The sequence below is a fragment of the Empidonax traillii genome, unplaced genomic scaffold (assembly GCF_003031625.1).
Source record: "Empidonax traillii isolate 1590-97213 ecotype Southwest subspecies unplaced genomic scaffold, ASM303162v1 scaffold55:size2822071, whole genome shotgun sequence".
In the NCBI taxonomy this organism is placed as follows: Eukaryota; Metazoa; Chordata; class Aves; order Passeriformes; family Tyrannidae; genus Empidonax; species Empidonax traillii.
This window is the reverse complement of record NW_020955248.1, coordinates 1,749,410-1,763,754: the sequence shown is the minus strand read 5'-3', so window position 1 is coordinate 1,763,754 and position 14,345 is coordinate 1,749,410. Positions and strand designations below refer to the sequence as shown.

The 14,345-nt window shown below is 46.5% G+C and overlaps 1 protein-coding gene across 2 annotated transcripts in view; it reads right to left on the bottom strand.

Moving 5' to 3' along the window:
• Nucleotides 1–3,385, bottom strand: part of CACNG2 (calcium voltage-gated channel auxiliary subunit gamma 2) — a 52,229-nt gene extending 48,844 nt beyond the window's left edge. Inside the window, exons 1-2 of one of the 2 annotated variants that reach the window (XM_027879536.1) lie at nucleotides 3,270–3,385; nucleotides 2,582–2,727 (exon numbers count right to left, since the gene is read on the bottom strand). In XM_027879536.1, the coding sequence (XP_027735337.1) occupies nucleotides 2,582–2,723 (142 nt within the window). In that variant the 5' untranslated portion in view covers nucleotides 2,724–2,727; nucleotides 3,270–3,385. Of the gene's footprint in view, nucleotides 1–2,581; nucleotides 2,834–3,269 lie in introns of those variants that run through there. The other variant, XM_027879535.1, reaches the window with a different exon arrangement.
• Between the last annotated feature and the right edge of the window lie 10,960 nt (nucleotides 3,386–14,345).

The following is a 14,345-nucleotide window of genomic DNA, read 5'->3' as shown; positions in this document are numbered from 1 at the left end:
AGTTTTAATGCAACCTGTGCTCTCAGGAGAGGGGCTCAGAGCTGGGCTCAGCTCCCCTGTGGTGCATTGCCCCTTCCTACCCCCGTTGCCACTACTGCCCAGCATTCAGGGGCTGGGGGAATGGGTCGGCCCAACCCTCACATGTCTGGGGCGAGGGAGAGCACCCTGCCAAGGCCATGCAGCTTGTACTCAGGCTGCACTTCACACCCCTCATGCAGGGCTGCACTTTGAGCCCATTGGAGGCCATCAACAGGGAGGGCAGGGGATCTTGGCTGGCAGCAGTGTTGTGGGGGTTGGGGCCACTATGGAGCTTTTAATTGGAAGCATCCTGGCACATTCTTTTGCCATGCAAGCCACTTCTTCACAGTGCCCGTGGGGTCTTGTCAGATGTAAAGGAGAAGGAGCCCTGAGCTCCTCCAATCTGACAAACCTCACCCGCCCCTTCCTCCTCCCCCTCAGACCGTGTCCCTCTGGGTACAGCTCTGTGGGCAGATAGACATGATCTGAATTCACTGCCTCTCCCAGCTGGGGTCCTCATACCTCCTATCTCCACCCCAGCCTCCCTCCGCCCTCCAGCCTGGGGACATGGCTCAGGAAAGGGAGTTCATCCCTGCAGCCTCTCTTCCCTGCATGGCTTTGCATTTCAGCTTCTTTTTTTTTTTTTTTTTTCCCCTTCTCTCTCTCTGTCTTTAATTTTTAATTAAGGAGATGTCTCCTTCCCTGGTTGTAATGAATATCTGTGTGAAAGGCTTTTCATTTTTTATTAATATACAACTTTATATTTTTATCTATTTGGAGGAAATCTGTGCGTGTATGAGCAAGTGTGTTTAAAACATCCCCCATTAATTTACTGCTATTGATTTTCTGGCTTGGATACAGCATATAGTATTCAGCATAGAGCTCCTCTGCAGGATATGTTAAAAGGCAGCAGTTTGGGTTGACAAAGGGCACTAAATGCAGTATGCGTCAAATAGACCATCGCTCAATGAAGTCACTTAGCTATTCAAAACATGTCCAGCCATCACTCAACCGTTTGCACCAAGAATGGGGGAGAAATTCACGCTTCTTCCGGGACACAACCATTTCCAAACAGCAGCTTTAGCTTTCTTTGGTGAGAGACATCAAAACATACATAGTTTATTCCCCCCTTCCTCCTGCCTTCCATCTCCCAGTGCCGGGCTAAGAAAATCAGTTCTGCGGTACCCACTCCCCGTTCTCTCCCGTCAGGGAGCTCCAGGCACACCCAGCTCTGGTGGACACCGGTAGACACAGATCTTATCCCTGGATGTCCGTGAACCCCCAGCAGTCCACCATCCAACTGGGAGCTGATTCATAAACAGGGCTTTTGCAACGGGCTGTAATGTGCTCCTGTGCTCTCGCTCTCTCCTTCTCACTACGTGTGTAACATAAACCACGCATTTACATCCGTTGCCCCTATCCCTCCAGCACAGGCTGAAGACCACCTCCCCAGCCCACACGTACACCAATAGCAGTTCTGAGCAATACATATTTAAAAGCGAATCACTGGCCCCTCTTTCTTTCCCCCTCCCTTAGGAAGGTCTGATTCCAGAAGTTGGCTGCGGCGGTGTCTCTTCTGCCATCAGACATGTCACTGAGTTGCTGTTCAGTTTCACCACATCAGACTTGGGCTGATTTTTCCATTCAGAGACTTGTTTATTTTTAGCCTTTACCATAAGCCTTAAAAAAAAAAAAAAAGGCAAAAAAAAAAAAAAAGCCCAGAACACCCCCTTCCCCCCTTCTAACAACAAACAAACTGCAGAAAAACCACAACCCCAAACCAAACCAATCAGTCACCAACTAGACCCCTTTCCCTTTTGCATCCAGCCCAGTGAGATGTGGTTGCTTACAGACATTACAAAATGCTCTGAACTCTGCTTGAGATGACTGGTATTGTTAGATTTACTGTGCGAGGCATTTTGGACATACCAGGCTTGCTTCCCTTTCTCTCTTTTTCCCTCCTGAAGTGAACTAATAATTGCATCCAAAGTGCTTTGCAGTCACCCCCTCCCCACGCTGCCCCTCACTCACTGTCTTGTCTTTGCAAATAAGCCATTTGCAAAGAGAGCAATTATTTCACTCTGTGGTTGCAGCCGGAGCACAGCAATAACACAGCATTTTGGCATTGCTTACCCAGGCAATACAAACAAGCTGAAGACAGGCAGACTGCACAGTTGCTTTTTGAAAGGGTCTCGGTGGTTTTGTAACACACACATTATTCCAGTTAGAGAGAGGAAGTGAATTTTTGGAGAAGATGGGAGGGGGAAGGGTGGGAAAGAGGAAGGGAGAAGGGAACGGAACAGCGAATGTTTTGCCTGTCTTCTTGCCTCTGTGCCCTGAGCAACTGAGCCCACCACTCTCAAACCACAGTGAAAGGAATGAAGTGAGAAAATGGTGGAATGTGGAGAGATTTTTTTGGGGGGAGGAGGGAGAAACATGGGGTGGTGGGGGAGGAAGGGGTGACGGGGGGGGGGGGGGGGGGGGGGGGGGGGGGGGGGGGGGGGGGGGGGGGGGGGGGGGGGGGGGGGGGGGGGGGGGGGGGTGGAGGTCCAGAATCAAATACCTTCCAGGCAGCAGGTTCTCCATAATCCAGAATGGGTCATGACTTCCTCGTTCTTTTTGCTGGTTTCGTTCTCACTGACAGTTTTAGTCTTGCAAACCCCTCTGGAGTAAAGCCAGTAGTCGGTCCCCACAGCTATGGTCATCAGGCTGAAGGCAGCGAAAGCACCAACGGTGGTTAAAAGCATCTGAACACCTCTGTCAAAGAGCCCCATAATTCTTCATTATACAAATACCCAACCGCCTTCTGATTCTTGGGGTGTGTGTGTTTAATAAAATAAAAGAATAATAATTCCGACTAATAATATAATGGGTATAGAGAGAGAGATAGATATCAAAAAAGGGAGGTAAGAAAGCCCACGGAAAAGAGTGTAAATTAGAAAGACCACACGGGAAGAGGCTTGCCTTTTAAATCGGAAACGTTCTGGTTGAAATATAAAAAAAGGAAAAAGGAAAAAGAAAAAAAAAAGAGAGAAAAGAACCAAGAAAAAACAAACAAATAAAGAGAGAACCCCCCCCAAAATGAGACGCCTTAATCCCTTTTTCTAAAATTCTGGTCTCCAGTTTCCATATGTAATGGCTAATTTGGAGATGGCTTCCACAGTGAACAGGGGAGCAGCAGCAGCATCCTCAACACAATCTCTCATTATCTGGACCTAGACAGTTAGAGACTGTAAGAGCAGAGATGCAACCTTCAGTCTTCTTGCTTAGCTCTGCAGCCTGCGCCATGAAAATCCTTTTCCTTCCCAGTTATCTTCCTTGGGTTTTTATTTTTTTTTTTTCCCGGCAGCGGCAGTCGCTCCAATCCTCTCTCACTTTTTCTTGCTTGCTTCTCCTTCCTTTCGCTCGCTCCTACCACCAAGCCAGAGTGCCCAGTATACTGTAAGCCCTTGATTTCAGCTGAACAGGTGCCGAGGTCTCGCCTCCCATGGCTTTTCCGCACAGCCGCGGCGCTCGCTCCCGGCGGAGGTGGGCGAGGAGAGAGGGGGGCTCCTGGGGCTGGAGGGTTGGGGGGGTGGGGGGAGGAGGGGGACGGGCGCGGCGCCCCTCCCGGGCGGGAGGCGCGGAGCGGAGCCCGGCTGCGGCACCCCCTGCCCCGCGGCGGCCCCCGGAGACTCCCGGGCCCCGCTACTGCATCAAGGCGGCGGTGTCGGCGCGGCGCTGGACGGCTCCCCCGCGGCGGCGGCGGCGGCGGCGGCGGTGTCGGCGCTGGCCGGCGGTGCTGCAGGACAGCTCCCCGGGCGGCGGGGCGGGCGGAGCGCTCCCGGGCCGCCGGTGCTGCAGGACAGCTCCCCGGGCGGCGGTGCGGGCGGAGCGCTCCGCGGCCCGCGGTGCTGAAGGACAGCTCCCTGCCCGCGCCGCCCGCCCTGCCCGCGCCGCCCGCGCCCCAGCATCCGCGGGCGGCAGCCGCCCTCCTCCTCCGCCCCGCTCCGCTCTGCGCGGGCAGGCAGCAGGCAGCAGGCAGGCAGCGAGGGGCGGGGGGGCAGCCTGCTCCCGCCCTGCGCCTCGCCCGGCGCTGCCGGCCCCGCGAAGGGTCGCTCCCGCGGGGGCCGCCGAGGAGCTCGGGGCAAGGCGTCGCTGGGGCTCTCTCCCTCGCTTGCCTTTTAGCCCCCCACCGCCGCCCCCCAGCTCAGCCGCCTTCGCATCCCCGCCGTAGGTGCCTGGAGCTGCGAGTGCGACCCGCACACTGCAGTTAGACCCGCACAAAACTTCAGTCAGAGGTTTCTCTCCCTAGGAGATGGGTGAAATGTAACGTGGAAGGGTAATTTAAAAACAAGCATGTATTTCTGCTCTTATTGCTGTTGTTATGATTTTTAAGTGCTTCCTCTTCACTCTTCTCGGGTTCGCTGCAAGTTGCATATGTCTTGGTGTTGCTCGTTTTCTGTCCCTTTGCCTCCTCCTGACCAGTGTTGTGTGGACCCACTGCGTGCGTTCTGACTTTGTCTTTATAGCTTTCTGTGAAATCCCAATGCCTGCTCCAAGAAGCAGACATTTTGGGAAGTTTCTTCATGAGAAAGGACGCTTTATGGTAATTACTATCATTTTGTTAAGGAAAGGAACCACCAAAACTGAATACCTCCACCCCCACAACTCCCGGAAAAGCAATCCACCTTTCATATCCTCATTTTACACATAAAGATGCATGAGCTGAATGGATGCAGCCTGAAATCTATCACTGCTTAAGTTTCCTGTGTCAGACACAACCTGATAGTACTGAGAACACACACAAAATTGTGCAATACTGACATCTAAGTATGTCATAATCCTCTCTCTCTTCCTCAGCAGTATCATTACACCAGGTTAATTACATTAGTCACCTCCTGGTTCTATACATGTAGCTGCTCATTAATGCAACAATCATAAAGAAAAGAAATAATCTAATTCTTGATGCTACCGATTTTGTTTCTCTCTGATCAGATTCATTGTTCAGTGAAAAGGAGACCAGAAGAGTTGCTTTAGGTTCACTGCTGTTCTGTGCGGGGGAGCAGGGCTGAGGGAAGTGGGTGCTGGGAAGTTGAACCAGTTGGAGGGTTTCAGTCATGCTGCAATTTCATAACTCCATTTATCTCTTCTCCCTTCTCCCTCTCTGGGTATTGACTGGGACTACACTTTCAGAACAATCTGCCCCAGGACCACGGGAAATGAAGGGCTCTGTTGCAAGCAGCTGCGGGGCCACTGGCTGCCCTACAGACCCTTGATCATTTCCTCTATTTGGAGGGCATAATTCAGGGTGCCCTCACAGCTGAGATCGAGGTAGAGGTGTTTACCAGCAAGCACTCATATCAGCCATACGCAGATCACCACCAGCATGAAGGAAAGGCCCTGGGGAAGGCAGAAGAAGGGAGGGGTGGTAGGAGACATCGTAGACTGAGGTCACTGAAATATTTTTGGGGGATGAACAAACCCTGGCTTAATCTGAGGGAATCCTAGCCTTGCCCTCTACGACAGAAGCTGCAGGGTCTCTTTCTGCACTCACAGAGTTGCCAAAAAGCGAGGGATAAACAAGGGGGGAAGTGGCCCCAAAGCATCTTTACTACCCTGAGTACAGCCTCCTGCAAGAGTGTGGAGAATGGTAGCTTGTGGACAGGCTCTCTGAACTGTTGTCCTTGGTGCAAAGGAATTTGAGAGGCAGAGAGATGCAGAGAACAATCCTAAGATGGTGGGAGGTTATGGCTCTACAGGGATGGCCTGTGTTGAAGAGGAGGCTCTGTGAGGGTTTCTCTAGGAAAGTTAGAGAAGATCACCCAAGGACCTCCCTTCCATGGGAAAGAAGTGAAGGGGCCTTGAAGAGGAAATGCATAAGGGAAGAATAAGTAGTTCTTGGGACTCTGAGCAATCTTTTTTTGTGTGTGTGTTGGTGGTCATTCCTCTCCAAACACAGCCCGTGTTCAAATCTTCTCATTCTTCAAAGGAAGGTAGAAAATCTGGGCCAGGAGCCTGAAAGACTCTGAAGAGGAAAAAACTTCATGTGGTTATTCTGGCACTCAAATCCATCAGGCACAAACATCACATGTGTGGATAGGAAAATCGCTCTGGAAATCTGTGGAGCTCCAAGGAAGGTGGGCTCCTCAGTTACTCTGTACTCTCAAAAATGTGTATTACAGGAACAAGAGAGGGGCACATTCTCCCCAAAGAAATTGCCAGTGTAAGAAGGCCAGGTTTGCAAGGTGGAAATTTCTTTAATCTCTGGCTAAGACAAGTGAGACCTATGAGAACTCAGCACATCTCAGGATGAGAACCAAACACGGCTTCCTGCATCACACTTCCCCATTTCCAGAAATAATTCTCTTCCTGCTACCCTACTTATACACTCTTAGACCATTCACAATAATCCCTCTACAGTTCTAAATGCCACAGGAGAAGAATGGAACAAAGGCAATGCAAATGCCAGACTGTCCTGTGTGACTGCTTGTGCTGTGGTTAGATGCTGTGCTGAGATTTCATCTTTCCTACAAAGAATCATTAAAAATGATAATACAAAACAAGAATACAGAATAAAAACACTGTGGCAGATTTTTACAAGTCGCATCTTCCTGAATAGCACAACATGGAATGACATCTATAGAAGAGTAAGGAGAGAGAAATTAATAGTCTGGAGGAAATAGAGAGATTTTAAATTACATTTTAAATTACTTGAAATGAGAAGCTGATGAGACAGGGAGCCACAGGAAGTCTGCTTCCAATGGCAAACCAAGAGTGCTGCTATTTGTGGAAAGAAGGGGCAGTGCTGTAGGAAAAAAGGGGCATGAGAAAGATGCAGGAAGCGAGATGAAGGGCAGAAAGTCGGAAGAAACTCCATGGGATGGTAATGAGACTGAATAGAGTGTTTGTGGATTGAGTGCTGCAGTGGAGCTCTTTGGCACATAGGATAAAATCAGACAGCAATAGAGTAAAAAAATTGGTATCTAGGAATCTTCATCCTGGGGAGGCCAGCTCGGAAGGAGCTGCTGTAATGAGATGTAAAAGAGATGGAGTTGATGCAGTTGTACTTGCAGGCAGAGCAGAGGTGTTAATAGGCAGATGCACCAGCAGAGGAGATGTTAGGAAAAAAAAATTGGGGTTAGGGTGATGATCATCGAACTGAAAGCCAATGGGGCAGAGAAGATAAAAGTGAGACACAGTGCAGAAAGAGAATTAAAATGTAAGAGTTCATGAAGAAAGAAAAACGTCACATATCTGTATGGTTAGACAAGCAGAGGGGGCAATCAGAGCAGTCATCGCTGACATCCAAACCTGAGGGTCCCAAAGCACCCGAGAAACACAATTCGCATCGTATCTGTATGCTAGTGGCTTTCTTAGACCAATTTAATAAACTAGCAAGCTAAGAAAAGAAGATTTGTGGGTTTTTGCCAAAGAATCACAAGTGAAGGAGCTAGAAATGGAGATGAGATAGAGACAGGGAGATGAATACACACGGAAAAAGGCTCACTGGTCCTCTTTTCTTATCTTCAGTTCATATAACTTGAAGATCAACTTAAAAGGCAGTTTAAACGTCAAATATTCAATCCTACAGCGAAGTCATCTCTAGTGTAACACTTTCTTACAAAAAATAAGAAAGAAATAGGAGATACAGGACACAGAGATCTAACAGTTAAAATGAGCGCATTTCTGTGCAAAACCGGTGTGGGTGCTGCCCTGAGAATGCACAAAAAACTCGTGAGAGACAGGAGTGGAACTCTGACAGGCACCAAATATGAGGTTTTAATGCTGCCACACATAAGTACCTCAGTTTCTGACCTATATCCTCTTCCAAGCTAAATGTTGTGCAAACAATTCATTTAGCCTCTCACAACCCTCTTACAAAGTAACATGTTCATTAGATTGCAGAGGTATGGAGGCACTGAAAAATTTAGAATATAATCACCAACCCCACCCAAGTGAAAGTGTTGGAGCTGATTTTAGTGGGATCTGGGTGTATTATGAATGAGTTGGGTACCCATGGATACTTAAGAAATCTGTTTCATATTGAGACTTCAAGCTAGAACTCCTGTGCTTCCTATGTGAGACTTCTTTTTCTTTTCTTCCATTGAATGGTAACCTTTGAAATGTTTGCTATTTGAAAATGGTTGGGAAAAAAATCAGTATCATCTCATGAACCCTGTGGGTTGATTTCTCAAAAAAAAGGGAATGACTTCCTTCTTTACTTGGAAGAGATAGCTAGAGAAGACAGAGATTCCCAGGGTGAATTTTCCGCCATGATGAATTGCTGGGATGTGAACTGTTTTGCCTCCCTTTCTCTTTCCATGCTGTGCTAAGGTTTGTATGTACAGCAGCCTCCTAATCAATAGAAATAGAAAAAAAAAAAATCAATGCCTGCAACCCATTAGCTCTAACAGAGGGCAGGCTGCTAACAAGTCACTCTAGCTGGAATTCTAGTATTTGGTAAAGTATCTTCAGTAAGGATATATGCATACATGCATATACACACTTACTGAACTTACTGAATAAGACTAGCAGAGAAAACAAGTTGTGAGAACATTCCGCCTCACACCAGCATGTCTATCCTTATGTATTGGCATTACTATGCTAAACTAAAGGCACTATCCCCCACTCAGATACTTATCCTCTCCAGAGCACATGTTTTTCTACACTTGATTTGTAGTTCCAGGCTACCTTCATGATGAACCATCTTGTGTATAAATAAATACATGCCACCACACACCCTTACTCCTGCATAAACCATACACCACAGAAATCCAGCTTGGGACCCACTTATTCACAAGCATGCAGCCATTGCTTTGCCTTTGCTGTATTCCCAGATCTTCCATGGAAATCATCTTTTTTTCTTCCCCTTCATATCCAAAACAAGGCACAGACTTGTTGTAGATCCCACTGGTATCTACATAAATCCAACCTTGAAACCATATGCCAGGTAACAAAAAGTTGGTGAAAAGGTTATGGTACGTTTTGCAATCAGAATCTGCTCCAAGGTCAAGGCGCAGGGAAAGGTCTCCAGAATGGATCAGAGAGGCAATGGGTCTCACTACCCACTCTGCCTAAAATATGGGCACAAATAACAGTGTTGCCCCCAGTAAAGCCTTTGTCCATCCATCCACTGACTGTAAGTAGACTACACTCTCGCTCTTGATCTGTTATGGAACTGATATTCTCTTCCGGTCAACTTCAGAATCCCCAAGTTAAAAAGTCATCATTTCATGACAAACAGGTTTATGAAACGCTGGTGAGAAAATGCGCATTGGCTGAGGTTTAGTTCTTAAAGAAGAAAAAAGGCCTATTTTTATGTAAATTTATCAGTAATCAGAGAATTGCAAAGAATAAGGCAAAAAAGAGAAAGGCCTTATTCTTTTCTGAACTGAAGGTTTTCAGAATCTTCCTGGAAGCATCAGCACAATGATAAATGCTGAGGCAAAGGTGAGGCCTACAGTGAGGATGGTTCGTGTTGACACTGATCGATATTCCGTGATATCAATCTTTCTTTCAGTGTAAAGGGCGCAGACGGGGACAGTCTAGAGGATCCTGTGCAGCCTCATCTATTCAGTATCATCATTTAAAGCCACAGCCCAGCCCAAATATCAGCTTCTACCATCTCGCCTTCTGCAGCTACAGAAGTATCACTGGGCTCCCTTCATGGGGCAGACTTGCTCTCCTAGGTCTGGTGGTACTGACACAAGGAACCCTTCTGCAAGACAGCTACGCAGACTTTTCATCTTCTTTAGGACATCCCTAGCTCTTCTTCTGTCAGACAGTTTAGGGGATCAGGGAGAGGAATATTGAACTTTTAACTTCTCTGATGCTCAGTAATAAATCAGGGTCAAAAGAGATTCCTGAAGGAACATCCTAAGAAAAACAAGAGAAAAGGTTAGTCTCTAGGATAGGCTCTTTTGTTCCTCTGAATTTTCAGAGGGACAAATCAAGAGCAGCCCATAACCCAACACCTATTCAGGAGTTCAGTTTCTAAGAATTTTCTTAGAAAAATTCAGAATTACCATATCCCACTCATGTCAGTAACAGGCTACCAATTTTAATGTGAGAAGAGCTTATTTCTGTAGTCCCACATGGTCAGAGCGGCATCCTGTGAGATGTGTATAGACCTAAAACACTGTTTCAGAGAAAGTCAGCTGATAAATTGTGCCCTTAGAGCTATCGTACGAATTCCTAGGATTTGGTTTCACATTATCATTGTAATGGTTTAGGATCCCCCATGTGAATTCCTATCGAGGAAGTAGGTTAAACACATCAGATTAAGCCAGTCAAATGCTAGACTGAAGCATTATGGTGATGCACAGAAGAGTATTCCATGGATAGAAATTGGATAGAAAAGGTGGTATTCTCCGCCTTGGGAATAAAGGTCTATTTAAAAAAAGTAAGCAAAACACATACGTCTATTTAGGTTTCTAACTCCATGTTTAGACATCGAAGAACTGGCCTGATTTTCAGTTGTGCTGAGCAGGCAGCATCTCACATCGAATTCAGAGAGATGTAGAGGCTCCAAATACCACTGAAAATATGGATTTCGGTTTTGATGTTTTAATGTCATTTTAACAGATTAACTTTGGCCTCATAAACCAACAAATTTCTTAATAGAAATTTAATCAGAAGTCCCAAGGAAATAGGTGGGCTCATCAGTATTTGACACTTTCAGTCATTCACTGCAGCTACTGACCTTTTTTGAAAATTTCTGGGAAAGATGTGAAAGCAGAGTTTACTCATAGGTGGCAAATCATGGGAAATGAGGAGTCTACTGCAGAGCAACACAACTCCCAGCAGTGCACTTGGCTAATACAGCTCCATCAGACCAAGCTCAGGGCTTTGATGATGCTGGCTATGTGGGTCTCCTTGGCAGCACTGACCCCAGCAGAGGCTGACCAAGAACTCCAGCCCATCCTCCGAGGGTGTGGAGATAGGGCTCTCCTTTGTGTTTCTCTAATTTGTTTGCTCTGTTGTTGTCCACTTTGACACAGTAAGCGAGTCTGGCAAGGGATACAGAGAAATGCATTTCAGCCATGTTCCCCACTCCATATCGAGGACAGAGGAACATGCACAGGAGAAGATAGCTGAGAGCAGGAGGAAGGGGGGTTACTCCCTCCCAGGTTATGGGGATGGCTGGAAGATAAGCAGTGACCTGTGAAGAGCTGTTCCTCCTCCCGTGCTCATCACTACTGCATTCTTTGACAGGACACTTTTCCAGGTTGCTGGTGTCTGTTAGATAAAACTATTCATTTGCCATCTTTCCACAAGCCAGTCTGAAGCGACAAAGCACTTCTCTATTTCACAGACCATTGGGACTCTTCTCTGCAACTGACCTATATTGGTTATAAGCTTCATTCGCTCTGGCCCGCACTCCTCTCTCTTCTCCCACATGGAGCTCATGCACTGCTCCTCCCCCTCAAACAAACACCTTTACACATCCAAGGACATTGTAAAAATAAAATGATCACAACCTGGCCCTCCGGGAACCTTGGTTTTACAGTTTGTCCCTCTCTGATGCCAACAGAATTCACAACCCAGTTCAAGAGAGACAGACAGTGAGTGAGAGAAAGCAGGCAGACAGGCACAGACAGAAGGAGATGGAGGAATAAGGGAGAGAGTAAAAGGAGCAGAAGAAAGGAAACAGGGCTCCTGGTCTAGAACACAATAGAGAAAGGGGAATGGAGAAACAGGGAAGAGTAAAATTTTAAAATTATAGAAAGTTGAAGGAAGAGAGAAAGAAAGGGAGGAAAAAGGCAGAGGAAAGAATAGAACAGAAATGGTCGAAGGGAAGGGAAGAGGTCAAGTCAGGCAGGAAAGCAAGGTGGTATCTGTGACATAAGGTAGAAGAATCTAGAAGGTGCCTGTCAATTTGGGCACTACTTTTTCATGTCTCCTTTTCCACTGTGAGTACACTCTGAGGAAAGGGCAAGAGGACGGAGAGAAGAGGCTAAATTAATGCCTGAGCTGCCATCTTTAACAGCTTCTAGCAGTCAAGCAGGTACGCTTGAAATAGGCAGTCCACAGGTTGCAAATGCTCAGGTACACATTGCAGTTCAGCAGGCAGGAAACAATCTGCACTAGCATAGTGGCATTTACATTCCTGGGTCCACTGGGTCTCTCTGTGCACTGGCAGCGAGCCCTGCATGCATAAAAATGCTTCTGTTTAGTACCAGGGAATGTGCTCTGATCTCTGCTCTGTGTCCTCTCTCAGGATCCAATAAAAAAACTTTAGCCCCAAACATATGATTGCTTTTAGTCTCTCTTCTTCTCATACAAATCCCCTTCCTCCCCTCTGTCCATGCACTCCAAGGGTTCATCTCTAGCCTTGTTCTTTTCTTCCTTTGCTTTATCTCTCATCTTTCCTTAGGGCTCCTCTTCCTCACTGTCATTCAATAAGCTCACCCTTACTCACTCCTATATAAACACACGCACACACATACAGACACGCACACACAAAATTTGTCTCCAGATCTGTAGTTATCCACTTACCTATGACTGCAGTACCTGGCTGGCACAAATCTCTCTCGCACAGACAATCCATCTATCTCCACACCACAACTCTGCCAAAACTGCCTTTCTGCCTTTCTCTTGCTGTCCCCCAGCCAGCTCATTTCTTTGTCTCCCCCTGCACAGTTCCTTGTGTTTTTCCCTCCCTTCAATCCATTCTTTTTTCCTTCTCCCCACCTCTGCCCATCTGTCTGTCTGTCCCTCCTTCCCGCAGTCCTCTCCAGCTGACATACATGTACCTCCGTGTCTCTCTGCCCGCTGTATTTCATCTCTTTGTGTCTCCTACACACCCAGGCCCATACTTGCTCTCTCCCATACCGAGAGGAGGCGGCAGCAAAGAATTTGCTGCTGACCGCTGCATTGCTAGGAGGCAAACACATGGCTGGCCTTGTGCAGGCCAGTTTCTGCCTGAGTGCCCCAAGTCACATATCCCCAGCATCATCTGAGGCACTGGGAAAACAGATGGTATAATAAATGAGCGTAGTCTGATAAAAGGAGGAAAGGGTGCCTGCCTTGGATGCCCCTCACCCGCGCAGAGACAAACAGCTGACACGGGCACAGCTCTCACTCCCATACCAGTCCAGCTTTGTGCCAGAACTATCCAGCTGAACAGGGCACAAGCTCTTCCCTACTGCCAGATGGAGAGGACAGGGATAGGAGAGGGTGGTAGTGGATAGAAGGACCAGTGGTTATTTTTCTGACCACAGCATAACCCCAGAAAGAAAAGTACATGGGAGGATCTAAGCAGTCTTAAGGTCACGGGGAGGGCTGTTATCACAGGAGGTGGAGCAGAGTTGTGGGGACATATAGTTGCAAGGTAAGACCTCCATGTGCTGAGATAAGAGGAAAAAGGTAAGAGGCAGAGACAGTCAAGAGGAATTAGATATCAAAATAGCTGTGAACAGAGGCAGCACCCAGTGATCAAATGAATTTGTCTCAGTGAAGATGAAGCCACCCTACTGGCAATTAGCTGTGAGGGTCAGCAAGAGAAACAACATAATCTGCGTAAGGGAAATACTCCCCATATTTAATAGTGGAAAAACTAGAGGACAGGGTCGACATTACTCTGCTTTTGCTCATATCAGAAATGTCCTCCTGCCCTTACCCAGATTCATGACATTGTTCAAGAATGCTACTTTACCTCCTGCACTACCTCCCCAGATATCTGCATTCAGAGACTTGCAGTATCCTTTCTTCTGCATTTACCTGTTACAAGAAACCTATACTTGTTACTCTTTTCCAAAGCCACCAGCGTTCCTTCCTCATCTAACATTTTCACATTCATTGCAGCCTCTCTCTGCTGACAACAGCACTGAAAAGCATTATCTTAACCCTGTAAGACATCTTTCCTAGATATTCTGTTCCGTTGTGCATACAAGCTGATTTTATGCCCGATGCTTCAGCTACAAACTGAATTTCAAAACCAGTTTCATGGTCCTCAAACTGAAGTCACTCAACATAACAGAAAAAAAGTCATAGATATCATACACAGTGACTACACACAACTATTAAACTATGAGAAAGCAAGGCTTCACAGGAATCAAAATGAATTAGCAAAAGCAGAGAAGGGACTCCAACACAGAAAAGAGATTTCTTTAATGCAGAGTGGAAGGCATTTTTTATTGTAGGTAATTTTACTCATGAACAGAGTGATTTCTATCTGCCTTCCACTGACCTTACACACATTGCATGTTTTTTTTTTTTTTTTTTTTTTTTTTTTTTTTTTTTTTTTTTTTTTTTTTTTTTTTTTTTTTTTTTTTTTTTTTTTTTTTTTTTTTTTTTTTTTTTTTTTTTTTTTTTTTTTTTTTTTTTAAGATTAAATATTGATA